Source organism: Mercenaria mercenaria, chromosome 5, assembly GCF_021730395.1.
Source record: "Mercenaria mercenaria strain notata chromosome 5, MADL_Memer_1, whole genome shotgun sequence".
In the NCBI taxonomy this organism is placed as follows: Eukaryota; Metazoa; Mollusca; class Bivalvia; order Venerida; family Veneridae; genus Mercenaria; species Mercenaria mercenaria.
In genome coordinates, this window is record NC_069365.1 from 25667052 (window position 1) to 25689746 (window position 22695).

Genomic DNA, 22695 nt, shown 5'->3' on the forward strand with positions numbered 1-22695 from the left:
CCGATCATCGTCGCCATTGTAATATATATCGTCATTGTAATATATATGTATTAATTTATTGAGATGGCTTATTGACACACAAACAGAACAAGACCCGAAGGATGGTTTATATATTTAATATGTGTGTTGCATCCAAAGTATAAACTCACACTCTCTCTATAGAAATATGTATATATCTTAAATACAGAAACAATAAAGAAATATGATATCATAGGCGGGGCTTAATCTATCTTGTAGACTTGCTTACTACAAATATCAAATGACTTATCCTTTAACAACCACATTGACAACATCATCAAAAAAGCAAATCAGACACTTGACTTCCTCAGACATAACATCAAAGTCCACTCGCAAGCACTCAAATCAACGGCATATAAGACACTGGTCAGACCCAAACTGGAGTACAGTTCTACAGTTTGGTCCCCGTATTCAGGCACTCGCATTGATCAGCTTGAGTCGATACAGCGCAGGGCTGCTCGGTGGGCCATGTATGATTATTCTAGACTGTCCAGTGTCACTGATATGTTGTCCTCCCTAAACTGGAGACATCTTGACCTTCACCGCATAGACCAGCGCCTTGTTATGTTTCATAACATTCTCCATAACCAGGTAGCCATTTCCCTCCCAGATGATGTTAAACTACTCGCCAGACCATCTAGACACACTCACTCCCAAGCATTCCAGCCAATTCCAACCTCAACTGATTACCACAAATATTCCTTCTATCCCCGTACCATTATACACTGGAATGCTCTTCCGCCAGATATTGTCAACTTGTCTGGTCCGCAGTTCAGTCAGGCTGTAAGTAAGATTAAACATGTCTCCCCATAAACCACCTGCTCTGTTTTTAACCGACCTTATTTCTTTGGTTTTTAAACCTCTTTATTTTCACATTCTTACTAATATTCTTTTGTCGGTTGAGGCATGCAAGGGCTACGTCCCCGCGAGGGGTTTGACTTAAACGGAAGATAGATAGATAGATAAATAGATAGATAGATAGAAATGACAGTTTTACTTCATAATCATATCACTGATTAATATGTCTCTGAACAAACGAAAAACACCGAAGAAGTATAACTGATTTACAGTCAGTGTAATACATTGACCAGAGTAGCATTTAGTAAACTAAAATACTTTAAACTGATTTATATTCATCATTATTATGATTAACATTCCGCAAACAGACATTTTTCCAGTTACTGGAGATCAACAGCCTGAAATATGCAGTTGCTCTCTAGATTTTTGTCAGATATACTACTTTAGGTTCATTTACTCTTAAATACTCTTCAAACTCGAGGCGCGCGAGTTGGGAAAAACAGCCCAAACCTACTTTTGTTTTATTTTTAAAAAAGAAAATGTCAGGGTTTACATTTGGAGGGACATCAGCAGGAGGCTTTGGAACAGGAACAACTGGTAAGAAGACCGTCTCTGTCGAAATTTCTTAAATAATTTATGGAAAACATACAGTATGTCACCATCATTTCGGTTCGTGTTTTTTTTCGGATGAATGGAAATTCCAATTTTTTTTTACCAAAATGCCTATTTAACCATGATTAGATATGGTAGACAACATATTATATGGCCTAACCTAGAGGTTTACCCCAACATTTTGGGCCATATATGGCATAAATGACAATGCTCTCGGAATCCGTGACTGACAGGGATATGAAATTATGCCAGCTCCCGCACTAGCAAATAGGATTTACAGTCAACTCGTTCCCAGTCAACTCGTCTCCAATTTGGTCATTTCATCCCCCTCGGCGATTTCAAATTGGTCATTTCGTCCCCCCTTTTTCGGCCCCCCTTTTTAAAACGTATTTTTGAAAAAAAATCAAAGTATGATACATTAAGTCGTTTTTTTTCTTTCAAATAAGTATGCTAAAATAAAAATGCTAAAAATATACATAAGTTTTCGTTTGTTTTAAGAACTTTTTGCTTTAAAAATGATCGATTTAACAAGGAGGATTTTCTGGTTTTTTTTTTCTCTTTTGATGCTGCTTATTTTCAAACTCTTGAATAAGTTTAAACTTTTTATTTTTTTTTTTTTCAAGTTCAAATTTTATTGCAATTTTCGGCAAATCCTTGCCTTTGGCAATACATACAAAACATAATATATACAACACTTGAAATTTGACATTCATACAAGTCACATATATATAATGCAAAGAATCAACAGTGTAAATGTAATTTTAAAAAAAAAATATTTTTTTTATAACAAATAATTTCCTCACTCCAATCAACTATTAACACATTTAATTCTACTAGGTAGAGATGGTACCTACCCAAATAAATCAAAGGGGGACAACTCTGAATTGATCAATAGACTGAAGCCAACATTAAACATTGATCAAAAGTGAAAGAAAAATCAGATAGGTCCTTTTACAAACAACTTATCAGGTAGACAAAATATGACCTACATTTGTTTAAATCCCTTTGTATTCATACACAATATGCACGCTTTTCTCATGACTTACATTGACAGTTATTTTGTAAGTTGTAGTGAGGCCCTGATAGAAAGTTTAGTAATGCATGAAGATTATATAGAATAATGCATACATTCCTTTGAAGAAAATTAACGACATTAAGAAACGTTATTAAGTTTTGATCTTTTAGCCAAAGTTCTTTATTTATTGTTCTCGATGGTGATACATTGGTTTACACAACATTTATTTATCAAAATGTAAAATGTATGTATCCAACAATGAGAAATAACATAAAAAGTTTAATTGGTAACACAAAAATTCGTTGTCGTCAAATATAATAATTCCAATGTTTTAAGGTAGTGGTTGTAATTACTACATGTTAAGGTAGCTGACAGGTAATTACTCTATGTAATGTATTTTAAGCAATTCTCAATTTAAACATTCTCTGGAGGGAACTAGCACGATCATTTGCTTTCCTTGAAAAATGAATAAATGCTGAAAAAGCATATGGAGATTACTCTATTTGATGATTTTCGTTAGAAGTCGTAGTTAAACAAACTAAAAGGTGTTTTATTTACTGTTGAAAACAAAGAAATCGGATAATTTCAGATATCAACATTAAATTAAAACATATACTGTTTACACAACTTGAAAAAAGGTTTTCGTTGGGGCCTCTAATTTACAAATATATCAACAATTATCACCAGAATTGAGTGCATTCATGAGTGGAAAATAATGATGGTAAAATGGTGTAGGGGTTTGTTTACAATATAAAATCTTTAATAATTTCTTTAAGGTACATTTTTGGTATGGTTTTGGTAAGCGTATAATAAAGAGCATGCCATTCTCTTTCGCTCAGAATTTTTTCAATCGTTTTAGACTCTAGGCTAGTCTTGGAATTTGACTTTATTAAAAGACAAAAGGAAGTTCAGTATAGGCTCTTTCAAAATGTTGAAAGTAGAGTAAACTTACCTTATACTCTATTGAATTTATTTAGCTGTGGGAGCTTTTGATATAGACTATAATTGGGGAAGTCCTAAAATCTTTGATAAACGGTCAAAACAAGAGTTGTCCATTTTGCTTCAGATATTTTTAGAAAGTCATTTTTTAGATATCAAATATTTCTATTTTTGACATAGAGAAGAGGAAAACCATAAATATATTTAGGAAATTGGTGCCTTTAGTTATCATTTCACTCTGAAAAAAACCTATAAAGATGAATTTGATTTTTTTAGGTACCATCTCTATATTAGGGGAAAATTTTGACACATTTCATTCGGTCAGTCAACAACTTCTCATGCAATTAAATACCATTAACACCTTCCAATCAGCCCAATCAAGGCCTTTTTAATGTGATTAATAACCTTTATAACACCTTTCGTATGCAGGGATATGCTCATTCTACTTTTTTTAGAAACCACTGGCTCCCTACTTTTGAAGTGCTTTTTTTATATATTTTAATGACAAAAATGAATATAAAGCATGTTGGTTATTTTCAGTAAAACATATGTGACAGATATTAGTTGTTTATTTACTCTTTATTGTATTTCTAATTAAAACTTTCTTTTATTATGACCAGGGGTAAGGATTTATTGCTCTCTCTTTTCTTACTATGATTTTTAAAAAGTTAATTAGACTTTCTGTTAATTTATATTTTTAATACTAAGGGCATTGTATTTATTTTTTTATTTTACCGTATTTTCCCGAATATACGCCCCCGGGGGCGTTACATTTTCCAAAGAGGGGGCGTTCATTTGAGGTAAAAAAATAAAAAATGAAAATTTTTACAAAACTTAGAAACATCGTTCAAACCAACTGTAAAGTGTTTCTGTGTTGTTTAATTCCCCCAAAACGTAATTATTTGGCATCCAATTTAATTCAGTGTGTCTTAAAATTATGCATTTAAATACAGTACCTCATGTATTCCGTGCCACGCTCGCGACATTACACATTACGTCATCATACCCAAACAGCTGTGTACTCCGATAATTTTTTCCTTAGTACATGCGGGTAGCAATACACAATGCCAGTGGTTTGACACGCGGCTTATGTGCCAGCTTTTAAATTAAAAGTTATTAAAACTGCCGAAGAAAAGGTTAACACTTTGCCGAAAATTTGTTTAAAGTCGACAGGAAGCTTGTGCGCGGGTGGTGCAAAAACAAATCAAAAATGGATTTACCATTTAATTTTGTATTTGATGATTGGATACGTACCGTACTTAGTATAAACATTTTGGATTTACGGTACATGGACTGTTTAAAAGTGTGTTTATTTCTTAATACATTGGATACATACTGTAAATTACTTATTATGTTGACTTATAAAAATGAGGTAGGTGATTTTTTTTTTCGTTCTTGTTGACTTTTTTTCCCTCCAAAATGGGTGGGGGCGTTAATTAGAGGGGGGGCCTTATTACGGGAAAATACGGTATTTTATTTCTGTTAATTGTCTTATATGTTCAGTATATTTCTTTTATTATTTTATCAAACCTAATTATCTAAAGTTAACTATTTCCAATATAACTCCTTCAAAACTCTCGATGATTTTAAATACAAGATTTCAAAATCAAAAATATCATAAAAGAACAAAAATGCCTAAAATATAATGGGGGACAAAATTACCAAAAGAGGGACGAATTGACCAAAAGGGGGACGAGTTGACCAAAATGGGGACGAGTTGACCAAATTTTATCATGAGGGGGATGAAATGACCAATTTTGGGGGACGAAATGACCAAATCGGGGACGAGTTGACTGGGGGACGAGTTGACTAGGGGACGAGTTGACTTGATACCGCAAATAGTAGTGATTTTCTGCAGAAACTTTCCCTTCCCCCATGAAAGCTTCTAAAAAGTGTCTAGACTTAATTTAAAATATTAATAATTATATCTCTGTGACATACTGATCACTCCTTCAAAAATTTGCTCTGCAAATCAATAGTATTAAAGTAAAAATTTGTAATGTCCAGAAATATCAACAGGTAGCAATTAAAACATATGATAACATCAAAGTATGTACATAGTAAGGAATATGAACCTAAAATAATCAAATTTTCAGCAAATGAAAGTTTCAATAGATAAGGTGTGCATCTGGAACTTAAAAATAAAGCAAGAAAACATTTAGCAAATTTCATAGCATAATCATAATCATGTAAGTTTCTAACTAAATCATCTACATGTAAAAGTCTTTGTATAGACAATAACATTAAGAGATACTACACTATGACACTTTATTGTTTTCTATAAGTCTGTCTTTTTTTTTTTTGTAGGCAATCTTAACCTCTGATTGCAACCTTAAGTATGCCACATAACATCATAAAGTTGTTTGTTTTATATTTAAAATGTATTTTCTATACAGTTGTGTTTGTGCCTATCCAGATTTGTGACAGACTGAAACACAGACACACACAGACAGGAGTAAATCAATTTGTCTCCCACACCACTGTGTGGTGGGAGACATAATAAGTCAGCAAACTCCTGACCTTACTTTCAGAATATCTGTCATTAGGTTTGATTCTGAATGACAAAGGTCGTACTAAGATATTAAGTATTTTAGGTCATTACCCTTGTCCAGACAATTACATAGTCATGCATCAATTATATTTGTAGGTTTTGGTGGCGGAGGATTTGGGTTTGGGACTCAACCTAAAACTACAGCAGCTACAGGCTTTGGTTTGGGTTTTGGGCAGACTGCTGCTAGCACAGCTCCATCATTTGGTTTTGGCGCAGCCACAACTACAGCATCTAGTGCTCCAACATTTGGGTTTGGAGCTACAACAACGTCTGCTGCTCCGTCTTTTGGATTTGGAGCCACAACAAGCACTGCTCCAAGCTTTGGGTTTGGATCTACGACTGGCACAGGCTTTGGGAGTACAACTTCTGCACCCACTGGATTTGGAGGTTTAGGAGGGTTTGGGGCCACTACTGGTGCTACTGGATTTGGGCTTGGTCTAAATACAGGTTTGTTGATATATATATTTCTGTAATATATTATATTTTATCATATATGCAGAAGAATAGAAATGGCTCAGATTATGGCCTCAAGGCTCAGTAAATATGTAATTTACTGAAAACTTTTGCAAAAAGAGAATGACTTATATACCCCTTCCTCTGGAAACTATGAATTTTAGCTTTCAAGACTATATATATAATTTTTTTTTTTTTTCACATAGAAGAACCATTGAAGTCACCCTTTGTCAGTGTCCATATCATTCCCATCACAAAAGTTCAGATAAATTTTCATAAAAGTTTTGCATGTTAGCAGATTTCTCAGAAACTACTTGGCAAAATGCATCCAAACTTCACACATGCCTTGGCATCATGAGATGACCTCCGAGGCAAGTTACATAACTCTAGCTATTATTTTGTCAAAATTATGCCCCTTTTTAACATAAAATTTAAGGTTAAAGTTATGCATGTAAGCAGGTTACATAAAAAATACAAGGTAATATGTTTTCAGAGTTCTCATTATGTCTTAGCAGCATGAGATGATTTTACTGGGGAAGTTACATTTATAAATTTAGTTTTTATGTTGTCAAAATTATGCTGTCTTTAACGTTTTGGAATTTTGCTTAAAGTTTTTCATATAACCAGGTTTCTCAAAAACTACAGGGGCCAAATGCTCTCTAACCTCACACATGTCTTAGGCATCATGAGTTGATCTCATTTGGCAAGTTACATAACTATAGCTTACATTTTTGCAAACTTATGCCCATTGTTCAACTTGAAAACTTTGTAACAGTTTTGCATGTAAGCATGTTTTTTTAGGAATTACTTGAACAAATGTTTTCAGATTCTCCACATGTCTTTTGCAAGATGGGTTTACATTTTAGCAAAATTATGCCCCTTTTCAGCTTAGAAAATTTTGCTAAAGCTTTTGAATATAAGCAGGTAAATGTGGAGGGGCTTCATGTAGTAGAGTGTGCTGTCATTAGACAGCTCTTGTTTATTCTGCTGTTCAAATCCCCTCCATTGCTCTTTCATACAAAGACCTGTAAATATCATCTAGGACTATTCGAATTTAAACACAGTTGTTCTGAAATGTTGCAGTTGTTACATAATTATATAAGGTAATATTTTATGTCCTTAGCAACCCAGGCACAGCAGCAACAACAACAAATGGTTGCAGATCCAGCAGCGGAAGAGCTTGCAAAGATAAGCAAGGCTGTATCCCAGCCTCAGATATTTGGGGATGAGAGAGATGCTGTTATTGCAAAATGGAACCAGCTACAAGCTCATTGGGGCAAGGGCAAGGGGTACTACACTGGCCAAAACTTTGTGGAGTTCAAGCCTGATAATATATTCTGCAAATTTAAGGTAATTTTTTAGCATATTAAATTGATGTGATTTAGTGTCCCAACAGTATATTTTTTTGCTGGGTTACCTTATAATCTTCTTAAAGATTTCATTAGGGTTCACAGTTCGTTTTCAAACAATGCTGTCTGCAGAATCTGAAAGGGATTGCTCTTTGCTTGAGATACATAGTATTATCATGTAAATATTAAGAAATTCAAATATCTGGGCCACATATTGAAGTAATTTCACACAGTCAACCCTTTACCAAGACTGTTTAGATTATTCAGGTTGGTTAAAAGTAGGTCTGACTGAGCTAAAAATAGAAAACCTCAAAACAACATCTCTTACAGTACCATTTGTCTGGTTCGAGAATTCTTTCCAGGAAATGTTCCTTGGGTGGCCCTCTTATATTGTAAAAGAAAACCGTCAATTCTGTTTAAGAAAGAAAGGTACATTACATAATGTTAGTTTGTGATTATCAAAGTAAAAGTGAAATATTATAAGCATTGTTGTTTAATGTTATCATGAATTTTTTGTGCCAACTTACATTATGCTAATAAATTTTGATGATCTCTGTATCAAGATGGAGGCAAGTACATGTATTGTGAACTGTAAGAGTGACCTATAATGCCACATGCCAGTAGAACAACACAGCTGCTGTAGACTAGTAAATATGGTTGTCAAGTAATAATTTAAAACAGTTATTTTATATGAATAATATCAGATCATTTATTTTTTATTTTTCTCTATATCAGGCTGTAGGATACAACTGTATGCCCTCAGGTAAAAATGAAGATGGGCTTGTGGCATTGATCATTAAACATCCTGTAGATATGGTGAAACCACAGCAACAGCAGGCACTAGATACTATACATAAGATACTGGGAAACAAACCACAACATACAGTCTGTGCTGAGGCCATTAACCAAATTCCAGATGATAGGTATGTATACCCGTAATATGTAATTTGATTGTGAGTAAACTGAAGTTTGTACTATTTGTTCAACATCATGTCTACTTTTTTGCTGAGACCCAATATTTAAGCTTGTGACATTATCTTAACAGCAGCAGTCAGAGTTATTTTATGGTGCAGGATATTATTTTAACCATGAATAGAGATGCTAAGAAGACCTATAAACCTGCTCTTTTAGACAGTTTATCAGCAAAACTTTTACATTATAAGTTGTTGATATAATCTTGGCTCCTCCCATTTTGGTGTAATTTTGGGCAAGGTACTTTATCAGGATTGCTTCAGTCATTCCAGATCTAAATTGCTTGTGGCTTAAACTATTCTAATAATAGGATCACTTAGAATCTCAACAGTGCTTATGTTTATTTTTCACAAAGCACCTGTTAATAGAATTTACCTTTACTTTTTACTTCCAGGGCAGAATTAGTGATATACGTGATGGAACGTCCTCAGATGGGCCCTGCCAAGCGATGTCCTGCCACAGATCTGTATAACTATTTATCATCTCAGCAGTTGAAACAACAGCTGGTATCCCAGCTCGATGTAGAGACAATAACTGCCAAACTTCTCACCAAGGAACAACTCAAACTGTACCTTGATCATCCACCTGCAGGTAATATATGATAGTTACCTAGATCATCCACCTGCAGGTAATATATGATAGTTACCTAGATCATCCACCTGCAGGTAATATATGATAGTTACCTAGATCATCCACCTGCAGGTAATATATGAATACCTAGATCGTCCACCTGCAGGTTTGTTCTACCCAGGTGCCCGCACATGATGAAATAGTGCACAGAGTCTGGGGTCTTCCTCCGGGATGACTGGACATGCCAAGTAGATGATCCCTATCGCAGCCAGCCATCAGTATCTCTTTGACTTTCGCTCCTGACCCCTATTGACTTCTTGCCTATAGGACTTTGTATCGGGGGAGACATGCACTTTTTTACAAAAGCAATTTCTAGTTATATTTGTTATTTCTTTTCAACAAACCAGTTGAAATTCTTTTTGAAGACATATCTTTCCTAAATAAATAATCAATATATGCTTTTAAAGTCTTTTCTGTTTGAAATTTTATGATGAATGATAGGTTTTATATTCTAGTGGAAAAATGTTTATCTACACTTTAAGAGTTCACTGTATATGATTGTGTATTATTATTTCAGGAATAGATCCATTACTATGGCAACAGGCTATTCTTGACAACCCGGATCCAGAGAAGATGATTCCAGTACCTATGATAGGGTTTAAAGAGTTGCATAAGAGACTTAAATATCAAGACCAGCAAACAAAACTACATCAACAAAGACTAGACGTAAGTCATTATTTTTCAGGTATATGGGTTATTGTTGTAGATGCTCTAGAATGATATAGTTACCACTTACCAGCATGAAAATGAACCTGTTAATTTGTATCTTACTACATTGTATTTCAAAAAGCAGAAATTAACACTGTACATGCAGTTTGCTTTTTTTTTAAAGCAGTAGAATTTGTCTAGTGGATAAATTACATCCACTTGCAGTGAAGTTCCTACAATTGGAACCTCCGTGTATAACACCTGTACTTGGGTTTTCTGCGAAACTGAATGTAGTGGTTGGAATATGCTATAAGTACAAATGAAAATTGAGACATCTGTAAAATATGGTTTGTTACTCATCAATGAATATTGTTTTTAATTAGATTCTATGTAAATGTTTCAGTTGATAGCGCAGGACTTGACAGAGTTTCAAAACAAACAAAGTAACATGTTGGCCAAGTTGGATGAATACAAGAGGAAACACCTGGAACTCAGTCATAGATTGTTACAGGTAAAACACTCGTGCTTTCTTGGTGTTATGTTTGGTTAACCTTTAGCCTGCAGGTTGCAAGCGATCTTGCCTTTGCGACCAGTGCAGTCCAAGATCAGCCTGCACATTATTCATGCTGATCATAGTCTGCACTGTTCGCCATTCAGTCGGTAAATTTTCAGTGAACACCCCTGTGAACAATAAATGGTACTGCCCAGATTGAATGATAGACCAGTCAATTTTAGAAATTTAGCAAGGTAAAGGTTAAATGTGAAATCATCCAGTCATGTTTTGAATTTAGTTTCAGGTACATTTGTTAGTTATCTTAAAAGTAGACATATGATTCTACTTCTGCTTTCTGCATTCACACATCAGACATCGTAAATTACAGTGTTAGCAGAAAGTAAATAGTGGGCAAAAAGGCATGAAAATGAACGTTATTTAGAATCATGCAAACCTTAGAAGAAAACATATAAATTTTACAGTTCCTTCTACTCTGACACTGATAAATAATATGATATTGTTAAAGAACTATACCATATAGCGGGTTAATTCTGCGGGCAAAAAATTCTGCGGTTTTGTCCTAAAATGGGCCTAGTTTATTTCTGCATTTTTTATTTCTGTGACCTTCGAGAAAAGCAGGAATTAATTATTGCAGTTTGCATAAGCCGGAAGTAAATTCTGTGCATGGGGAATAGCTACCGCATTTACTACGTCATAATTAATGACTCAAATGCATATCGTTCTCATCAGGTATGTCTTGATGGCATTATCTAGGTCGTAATCTAGGAGAGTGAGGATGGCGCAGCTGATTTATGTTTAAATCTGATTTCTTTTCATTACCGTGCATGATAAAAAATCAGAGTTAAAAATAAATACTGTAGGTCTTGTACCGGTAATTCACTTTGAAAGACATTTTCATAAAATGTAACACTGCTGGTAGAAAAATTTACGATTTATTTACAAATATATATACATGTAAATGCAAAATCTAGTACATAGTCCGTCCACAGTTCATTCAGTTACAACAGTTACAACACACATTAATTAGTTTGTTTCACTTTTCATAAACCTAGAGTGCTTGTAAACATTAACAAAAACGGTAACCATTCATTCGTGGACAATAGATTAATACAATAACAAAAGCAATCAACCACAATCAATACGGTGTGAATAACTTGACAGTGTGAGATAAATATAACGTGTCATTAAATTAAGCAAAAAAACAAAGTTTATTTCTGCGTCAAAAAATTCTGATGATAGTTTAAATGTGCGCAATTTATTTCTGCGTGACAGCCTCGACCCGCAGATTTAGCAGAAATAAAAACCCATAGAATTTATATTAACCTGCTATACGGTATTCAAGATTCTAGATATTAATGCTCTTTATAATATGATACATAATCATATAGGAAAACAACTTGTATATTATTCTACAATAAAATATACTTGGCAGTTACATTTTGTCTCTTACAGTTGTATTGTAGAGTGTCTACCTCTTAATCCATGCTGTTTTTTTATCGTATGAAATGTATCAGTGCTAAATGTAATAACTATACATAGAAAAAATACAGTCACATTATCATGATCAGTCATCATACTGACCTATGCGAAAATTCCTAACAAATAAACTTGCTAAGGTACAGTTTATTGGTAACATCATAGAAATATGACTTCATAAGAGTGTGATGTCATATGTTATACACAAAGTGATAGATACACTGGGTTGAATAAAAAAGAACTGTAATTTTTTAAGTTTTGATAATTCTGTCTCAAATGATTTTTTTATGTTGTTATGCAATGCTTTTCAGTTGTGGTGTAAATTATAACAGCCTATCGACTGAATACTAAAATAAGTTCGAAATTTAGGCATAGTTAGAATCAAAACATTTAAATTAAATTTAAATTTTTAATTAAAGTGCTTTGTTCGTATGACTTTTTTTTACACATCGAAACTCCTGCTTATATATTTTATTTACTGATGAAATATTGTGGCATATTTCTTATTTCTCAATGAAATGTTTATGTCAGGTGATAGTGAAGCAGGAGATGCACAGGAAACAAGGATTTGCTATACAGGTGGATGAGGAACAATTGAGAGTTCATCTAGAGGCAATACAGGCAGAACTTAACCACCCCACCCAGTTTAAGGTACTGTCACATAGTCTTTAAATTCCAGCAGCTTTTCCCGTGCATATATCTTTCTGTTGTTAAAGCACGTTATATTTCATGTCATGTGACATTCTAAAAACTGATAAGTTTCTGGATGTACGAGTTTTAAGACTTTTCTTGCATTTTGATATTTCTCCCTGATTACAGAATGCTGTTTGTCTTATTATTATCACATGTTCAGCAAGTACCTTTGAAATGCCATAATTATGACAGTCTTCTCTAATAATGTTATATCCTTTACTGTTTCAGGGTCGATTGAATGAGTTAATGTCACAGATAAGAATGCAAAATCATTTAGCAGCTTCAAGATCAGATGTTAATTATCAGATAGACCCATCTATGTTACATGAACTTAAAACTGTAAGTAAATGTTGCCTTTGCATTGGTTTCAAAATATATTTTGTTGCAAGCTTACATTATGTAGGAAATTTTTCCGATCCAAAGACATGGTGCACATAAGTCTAGCAGAAAATATGTTGATATAGTCAAATTTTGTTTTATGGGAAAGGGCAGTGACACATACTCTGTAGTTTGGAAGTATCTTTATATTTTCAGTATAACAACCTGCTACATTCCTTGTAATATATCACATTGTGTTACAGTGCTTAAAAAACTACATATATGTTACAGTATATCGATTTACAAAATTATGGAACCAACTTTTTAGCTTGTCTGATTTGTTTATTGTTTTGTTTTTTAATCTATGAGGTATTGCCATCACTTGATTATTAGGGTTTGTGAAGAGTTTATTTCTGTTCATGTTTTCTTAAACACTAAAGTATAGCTTTGAATCTTTGCCCATTTTGTTTATCATCATTAGTTGAGAAAGTAGGCTAAGAACAATTTCTTTGCTTGCATTTTAAAAGTTTCTTTTGAATAATATAGCTTTGAAACTTTTAACATTTTTTTCACCCTCAACTGATGAGTATGAAGGCCAAGAACTCTAACTGATTCCTTGTATATTGCCTTATGTTAAGCACTTAAGTCAAGTATTGGCACCCACAGATGTTGCTTTTGTCTTCAGGAGAAAGAAAATACACATAAATTTCTTCTTTATTGAAGTGAGAGCTATAATAATTCTTCAGAAACATTGATAGTAGGCAACAGAAACATGGTTGATTCCATTTTCAGTCTAGTGCTAGCACTCAAACTAGGAAAGGCATAAAAGATCCTTACATTCTATGTTTTCAGCAAGGTTTTATTTCTTTTTCTTCTGTCTCTTTTACAGTTGTTGAAACAACAGCAGGAGGGACTGACACATTTAATAGACATTGTTAAAGAAGACACACAGGACTTAAATGTGATAGAACAGGGACTTACAGACACTGCTAATGCTAGGAGATAGAAATTACTATTACAAACTGACTACACTATATAATAATATGAAAGTGAATTCATCACGAGTATCATACATCCAGTCGAAATGTTACCAGAAATTATTTAGACGTATAGCAATCCCTCTGACAAGGATGCTGAGTAACATCATTGTGAAATCTTGGTGATATATTTGTTAATAAAAAATGTTTTAGAAAAAATGTGAAACTTCGAAGGTTCTTGTATAATATAGTGGAAGCATTTTAAGTCTCAGATGATGAAAAATTCCATTCTGATGTAAACTATAGTCTTAGAGGAGGAGAGAAGCATCAGATTTTGTCTTTATATACTCTGCAAACAGAGCAGAAAACTGTTGTAAGGCTGACATGAATGAAAATATTGCATGTTTGCATTGTATCATGTGTGGCGGTAATGGTGAATATTGACAGAAATATATTGAAGCTTTGTTCAAGAAATGACTGTTGATCAGACTTGTTAATGGGAAAAATACACCACAAAAAAATTCATAGTCATTTGTAGTGTGCTTGTGTTTGATAAGCATTTGCTTAAAAATATGGGTCCTTGTATGACTATTACATTTGAAATAATTGAATGTGAAACTTTTAAGCTGCCATCGAAATGAACACTAGCCCAAAGGTAATGCCTAAAGTAAATTATGGCAAGAAGCAGTTCTCAAAAATTTATATAAGCTTATAGACTCAGGATTGTAAGAAATTTTGCAGTTCATATTGATATATAGAAATCCGAGCCCTTAATTCTAGTGCTATTTTAGATTCCGTTTCCAAGGTTTAGGGCAATATGACCTGATCTGCATTGTTTCATGAACCCTTGGTCATTGTTATAATTCAGATTTCTGCTAAAAAGGTTTTCTACTGGTAGAGTTGTGTGAGAGAGAAAGTAAACTTTCATTAATTTTGTTAATTTATTCATAGGCAGTGAGCGTGAGATGTAAGATTCTGACATACTGCATGGAAGTTTCTAGTAATTTCACTGGTACTGAAAAACAGCTGTAAGGTATAGGTGTTAACAATGTTATTGTAGGAATAGCTCCTAGCTAAGGAAAAGGTTTTGAAAACAACATAAACATTAACAAAATATATGTCTGAACATACATTTATATTATAAATAATGTCTTATTTTCAATAATAGATAAGTATACTGGTTGGGAACCAGTAGCCGGACACATTTTCATATTTTGGCTCCATTATTTCCTAAAAAAATATTTGACATAAATGAAGCCCACACTGCATAAACTTCAGCTCCTTCCGCATCCGATGTAATCAGCATCGTGTTGTGACGTAAAATATGGGTTCCATGGGGCCTCAAATGGGGTCACAAAAAGAAGTTATTTTCCCCGTGAGGTAAACCAGTAGCCGGACAAATATTTTGACGATGTTTTGCTGTTATTTTGATATCGAAATAAGTAATTAATTTCTTTTTACACACTTCTTTATCATTAATCTCTCCATAAATGCACATGAAAGATAACCCGACATTCAATAGCAGCTATGAAAGCAAACAGAGGCAATCTATAAACAACTGGAATTTCGTCTAACACGAATTCTTGATAATTCCAATAGATATAGAATAAAATTAGTGCAAAAATCTACAGCCCTGCATGTTATCTAACTGTTATGGTAAAATTAAAAGTAGCAAATGTTATCAGCAAACAATCAATTATGTACTTTAATTATTTCTTCCCACTTTGTACCTTGACAAGTGTAAACTACTGCGCATGGGCAATGCTATCTTCATGGCCCGTTAAGACAGCAAGTTGTTTTGTAAACCAAGGTGAGGTATCATCATAAAATCTAACATTATACAGCCTTGTTATATAGTAGTTTGTTGTAGACATGAAGAACACATATCCAAATGATCTAGATGAAACAGTTACGTGAATAATGCCGAAATAAGGCGGTTATTACATGTGTCCGGAAACTGGTCCTGTCCGGAAAATGTTTCCTAACCAGTACTGATTTACAGTGAAAATGTAAGAAATATTTTAGAAGCATAATGAATATGGCCACAGAATTCTATGTTTTTGTTGGTCATAGAAACTAAGAAAGTCAAGATATCATTTCTTTTTGTAGATGTAAATTTCTGTGTCTCGCTAGTATACACTACCATAAGAACATAGTATTAAAAGGAAGTCATTAATAATTTAAAATATCTTTTTATTCAATTATTTTTAGAATATAGCATGCAAATAAACTTGTTGTTTGTGCAGATAGGAATATCTGACTCACAGGTACTTATTATTCTGAACAAGGTCTTTTAAAGGTGTCCTTGAGCCGAATATTTCCAGTGAAAAATTAGATTTTAAATCTATTGTAACCATCTCTAGTTTATATGGAACACCGATAATATTGTAGCTGTGTAGTCCATTGTTCCAGCAAGAAGGTAATACATAATGGAGGTCACATGACATGTATTTCTGAGCTATAGTAATGGATATATGCACATATATACACACAAATGCTTGGGCCATGAAATAAAATGTAAACATTTGTCTGTTAAATACACTGTTGGGGTCTCACCATATTGATAATTATGTAGTTCTCCAAAACAGCTGCCTCACAGATTTAATGGAAAGAAAATCACATGCTCAAAAATACATAAAAAATTCTTACTTTTTAGCTCAAATAAATGAAGTATATTGAGAGCAATTTTTCTCATCCTGGAGTCTGCATCCACACCTCGGTAAAAGTTTTGATGTACTTTTACTTTATATTTGTTACTACTTGATGGATTTGCTTCAAACTTAAAATAGTTTTCCTCATCATTATCCATTACCCACATAGAGCATAAGGGCCAATACTCTTGTACTAGTATTTCATGAATCATCTCCCTTTTTACTTAGAATTTCAGGTTAAATTTGATACACTTTCAGTATATCTTTGTTGTAACTTAATTGATTTGTTTCAAACTTAAAATAGTTGTTCCACATCATTACCCACATCATATGACACAAGGGCCGTAAGTCTCTAACAATTATTTCATGAATTATGTCCCTTTATGCTTAGAATTTCAGGTTGGATTTGATACATGTTCATTATATCTTTGTGGTTACTTAATGGAATTGTTTCATACTTAAAATAGTTAATCCACTTCACCTTCCTCATCATACAAGGTCCATTACTTGTACACATTTGATGCTTTTTACTGTATGTTGTTACTTAATGGAATTGTTTCATACTTAAAATAGTTAATCCACTTCACCTTCCTCATTATACAAGGTCCATTACTTGTACACATTTGATGCTTTTTACTATATGTTGTTACTTAATGGAATTGTTTCATACTTAAAATAGTTAATCCACTTCACCTTCCTCATCATACAAGGTCCATTACTTGTACACATTTGATGCTTTTTACTATATTTATGTTGTTGCTGAATGGAATTGTTTCATACTAAATGGATTTGATTTTAACTTGAAATAGTTGTTCCACATCATTAGCAACATGATAATGACAGATGATGCATTATTGTTGCAGAAATATTCAGTGAATTATATCCTTTTATAGATAGATTTATTCGTGTAAATATATACATCGCATTGACACAATTATCACATACATTGAATTTATACAGCACATAATATATTAACACAGCTTGGATATCACAGACATTATTGGTAACTAATGCACAATTATGACATATATAAAAACACAGGATAACCTGTAAAAGCCTTGTGGCTTATTTCCAACAGGGTCCTTGTTAATATTTGGATACATTTTCACTCTATCTCTGTTATTACTAAGTACATTTGACCCAGATTTTTTTCCCCTATTAATACTGACATGATACTGTTGCAGAAATATTCCATGAATTATGCCCCTTTTGTACTTTGTTAATGTTTTGATACATTTCCACTCAATCTCTGTTATTATTAAATACATTCAACACAAGTCTTAAACTATTCTCCAATATTGTCATTCACAGTGAAGTCCTTTAACACTTAAATGATAGCTTCTAAAGATGTGTCATATTTCACAATGCAGCATCGAAATAGTCAAACTCATGTGACAGCAGTTCTTTATTTTAGGACTGGCTTTTAGACTGAACTTTAATTCTACATAGTCATATTTAGGATCAAATATCTAATAACTCGCCATATAACTTTAAAATAAGAAATGTTGCTTTTTTTGTCTTGAAATTATTATACAGACTTCCTTTAAGGTCCAAGATGAAAGTCTGGCTTTTATCTGTAGAACTATTAATCAGTTTGGTGCGGACTAATGGTTATATACTCTTACATGAAATTTTGCTATTGTTACAAAATTGCTGACAATAAAAAGATGAAAATTAAAATTTACTTTGTTATTTTTAGCAGACATTTAAGCTTTTACAAGAAGTCCATATTTCTACTGCAAGATATTTTTTATCAGTGTTTGAAAATTGCAGTTGTTCTATAACTTTCTGCAAGTCACATGATACAATGTTAATACAAGTTCAAATATTCTCACTTAGCCTTGTTAGTAGTATGTATACAATTTTTAGATGTTCGATGCGGTTTGAATTTTCTGTCTATAAGCATTATAATGGAAGAAGGAATTCAGTTAATTTATATTGAACTGTTGAAATAATGTAATACATGGATAATGTAATCATTTCAGCAAAACTGTCACAATACCGTCCAGGTATTGGGCAAATTTCAATCCCAGTCTCAAAGAAACTGTCCCGTTAGTAGTTCTATTGTCTCTTAAAATAAGTTTAGATTGAAACTAGAAAATGCTTTTGTAAAAAAGCGCATGTCTCCCCAAATGCAAAGTCCTATAGGCAAGAAGTCAATAGGGGTCAGGAGCGAAAGTCAAAGAGACACTGATGGTTGGCTGCAATAGGGATCATCTACTTGGCATGTCCAGTCATCCCGCTAAATTTCAACACTCTTGGCCTAGTGGTTCTCAAGTCACTGTTCAGGCTCCTGTGACCTTGACCTTTGACCAAGTGACCTCAAATAAATAGGGGTCATCTACTCTGCATGTCCAATCATCCTATTAAGTTTCAACATTGTAGGTCAAGTGGTTCTCAAGTTATTTCCAAAAAATGATTTTACATGAACAGGCCACTGTGACCTTGACCTTTAATTGACTGACTGCAAAATCAATAGGGGTCATCTACTCTGCATGTTCAATCATCCTATGAAGTTTCAACATTCTGGGTCAAGTGGTTCTCAAGTTATTGATCGGAACTGGTTATCAATGTTCAGACCCCTGTGACCTTGACCTTTAACGGAGTGACCCCAAAAACATTAGGGGTCATTTACTCTGTATGAACAATCATCCTATGAAGTTTCAACATTCTGGGTCGAGAGGTTCTCAAGTTATTGAGTGGAAATGGTTTTCCATGTTCAGGACCCTGTGGCCTTGACCTTTAACAGAGTGACCCCAAAATCGTAAGGGGTCATCTACTCTGCATGACCAATCATCCTATGAAGTTTCAACATTCTGGGTCAAGTGGTTCTCAAGTTACTGACCGGAAATGGTTTTCAATGTTCAGGCCCCTGTGGCCTTGACCTTTCACAGAGTGACCCCAAAATCGTTAGGGGTCATCTACTCTGCATGACCAATCATCCTATTAAGTTTCAACATTCTGAGTAAAGTGGTTCTCAAGTTACTGACCGGAAATGGTTTTCAATTTTCAGGCCCCTGTGACCTTGACCTTTAATGGAGTGACCCCAAAATCGATAGGGGTCATCTACTTTGCATGTACAATCATCCTATGAAGTTTCAACATTCTGGGTCAAGTGGTTCTCCAGTTATTAATCGGAAATGGTTTTCAATGTTCAGGCCCCTGTGACCTTGACCTTTGACGGAGTGACCCCAAAATCTATAGGGGTCATCTACTCTTCATGACCAATCATCCTATGAAGTTTCAACATTCTGGGTGAAGTGGTTCTCCAGTTATTGATCGGAAATGGTTTTCAATGTTCAGGCCCCTGTGACCTTGACCTTTGACAGAGTGACCCCAAAAACAATAGGGGTCGTCTACTCTTCATGACCAATCATCCTATGAAGTTTCAACATTCTGGGTCAAGTGGTTCTCCAGTTATTGATCGGAAATGGTTTTCAATGTTCAGGCCCCTGTGACCTTGACCTTTGACGGAGTGACCCCAAAAACAATAGGGGTCGTCTACTCCAGCAGCCCTACAACCCTATAAAGTTTGAAGGTTCTAGGTCAAATGGTTCTCCAGTTATTGCTCGGAAATGAAGTGTGACGTACGGACGGACGGACGGACAGGGCAAAAAGAATATGTCTCCTGGGGGAGACATAACTACACGAAATACAGATATTGTTGTACCACTGAGGGGTTATACCAGTCACAATTTTGGCCTGTCCATCTGTCTGTACATGCACCTGTGGTAACTTTTGAAAAGGATTGGTGGATTTGGTACGCTTTTTTTAGCTCACCTGTCACAAAGTGACAAGGTGAGCTTTTGTGATCGCGCAGCGTCTGTCGTCCGTCCGTCCGTGCGTAAACTTTTGCTTGTGACCACTCTAGAGGTCACATTTTTCATGGGATCTTTATGAAAGTTGGTCAGAATGTTCACCTTGATGATATCTAGGTCAAGTTTGAAACTGGTTCACGTGCGGTCCAAAACTAGGTCAGTAGGTCTAAAAATAGAAAAACCTTGTGACCTCTCTAGAGGCCATACTTTTCAATGGATCTTCATGAAAATTAGTCAGAATGTTCAACTTGATGATATCTAGGTCAAGTTCGAAACTGGGTCACTAGTCATCAAAAACTAGGTCAGTAGGTCAAATAATTAAAAAACCTTGTGACCTCTCTTAGAAGCCATATTTTTCATGGGATCTGTATGAAAGTTGGTCTGAATGTTTATCTTAATGATGTCTAGGTCAAGTTAGAAGCTGGGTTATGTGCGGTCCAAAACTAGGTCAGTAGGTCTAAAAATAGAAAAACGTTTTGACCTCTCTAGAGGCCATACTTTTCAATGGAACTTCATGAAAGTTAGTCAGAATGTTCACCTTGAGAATATCTAGGTCAAGTTCGAAACCGGATCACGTGCCTTCAAAAACTAGGTCAGTAGGTCAAATAATAAAAAAAATCTTGTGACCTCTCTAGAGACCATATTTTTCATGGGAACTGTATGAAAGTTGGTCTGATTGTCCATCTTGATGATATCTAGGTCAAGTTCGAAACTGGGTCTTGTGTGGTCAAAAACTAGGTCAGTAGGTCTAAAAATAGGAAAACCTTGTGACCTCTCTAGAGGCCATACTTTTCAATGGATCTTCATGAAAGTTTATCAGAATGTTTACCATGATGATATCTAGGTCAAGATTGAAACTGGTTCACGTGCCTTCAAAGACTAGGTCATTAAGTCAAATAATAAAAAAACCTTGTGACCTCTCTAAAGGCCATATTTTTCATGGGATCTGTATGAAAGTTGGTCTGAATGTTCATCTTGATGATATCTAGGTCAAGTTCGAAACTGGGTCACGTGTGGTCCAAAACTAGGTCAGTAGGTCTAAAAATAGAAAAACCTTGTGACCTCTCTAGAGGCCATACTTTTCACTGGATCTTCATGAAAGTTAGAATGTTCACCTTGATGATATCTAGATCAAGTTTGAAACTGGGTCACGTGTTGCAAAAACTAGGTCAGTAGGTCAAATAATAGAAAAACCTTGTGACCTCTCTAGAGGCCATATTTTTCATGGGATCTGTATGAAAGTTGTTCTGAATATTCATCTTGATGATATCTAGGTCAAGTTTGAAACTGGGTCACATGAGCTCAAAAACTAGGTGACTATGTCAAGTAACAGAAAAAACGACGTCATACTCAGTTCAAAACTTGGTCACGTGGGGACAGGTGAGCGATTCAGGACCATCATGGTCCTCTTGTTTTTATATAATTATAAGATAAAGGAATAACATGAATTTAGGTTACAATCAACTGATTTTTACCAAAGGTACGGCCCCTTTTTGACCTGAAATATTGCAAAATATTGATGTAGGTCTGAAAATTTTAGAATGAATGAATGGACTGAATTTATTTTTGGTGCTCAGGTAAATGATTACAAAATACAGATCAAGTTAGATTTCAGTTGGAATTCACCGTTTTTAGCGGAGTTATGTCCCCTTTTCCACTTAAAAATTTGTTTTCTGTTCAATAATCCTTTAATTGGATGGAATTCCTCATACATGTAAACTGTTTTCCTTCTGTAATTCTAAAAATCAGGTTCTTACAGCTGTAAAACTGGCCCTTTTTTCGTAAAGGTAACCGCGTAACAAAATATTTAGTTTCTACCAGAAGGTCAACAGTTGTAATTAAACATACGTCGTAACATGCTTCATCCTCTGTACTCGTAAGAAAATCCCTTTGAGAAAAGCGAATATTTAAATTTTCTTAAATGCATATATAGTCTGCGCATTGTAGCGCCGATTGTCTATTCTGGTCTCTCTGGCAATACTAGTTTTGAGTTCGCCAGACACAGGAATCTCACTGATACGATTCAAGCCACGAGAGCACAGTTCCTTGGTTATAATAAAGTTTTTTTTAGAACAGGAATCTCTGGACGTATATGCCGTTATCATTGCCAAAATAATAGCTATACATATCTAATATTTGTGGGCATGCCCGGTTATATATGAAATTTTAAATCTTGTATGTGACTGCATACCTGTTAAGTGCATTGTAGAAGTAAAGGATATACATGTAGTTGGACTGTCTTGGGTTTCTTTTTCCGGCAACG

General features: G+C 34.4%; 1 protein-coding gene across 1 annotated transcript; it reads left to right on the forward strand.

Moving 5' to 3' along the window:
* The first annotated feature begins 1265 nt into the window (after positions 1–1265).
* On the forward strand, positions 1266–18294 carry LOC123556773 (nuclear pore complex protein Nup54-like). The gene is made up of 10 exons (XM_045347744.2): positions 1266–1413; positions 6030–6380; positions 7510–7736; positions 8471–8658; positions 9102–9298; positions 9855–10003; positions 10389–10496; positions 12507–12626; positions 12897–13007; positions 13876–18294. Exons 1-10 carry the CDS (start codon positions 1356–1358, stop codon positions 13990–13992), a joined length of 1626 nt encoding a protein of 541 aa, XP_045203679.2. The 5' UTR covers positions 1266–1355; the 3' UTR covers positions 13993–18294.
* The last annotated feature ends 4401 nt before the right edge of the window (positions 18295–22695 follow it).

Bases quoted from the DNA above. Each gene is read 5' to 3' on its own strand.
- LOC123556773 (XM_045347744.2), top strand. From the start codon at position 1,356: ATGTCAGGGTTTACATTTGGAGGGACATCAGCAGGAGGCTTTGGAACA. The intron at 1,414-6,029 runs GTAAGAAGACCG...TTATATTTGTAG, and splicing joins CTTTGGAACAGGAACAACTG to GTTTTGGTGGCGGAGGATTT. The intron at 7,737-8,470 runs GTAATTTTTTAG...TCTCTATATCAG, and splicing joins ATATATTCTGCAAATTTAAG to GCTGTAGGATACAACTGTAT.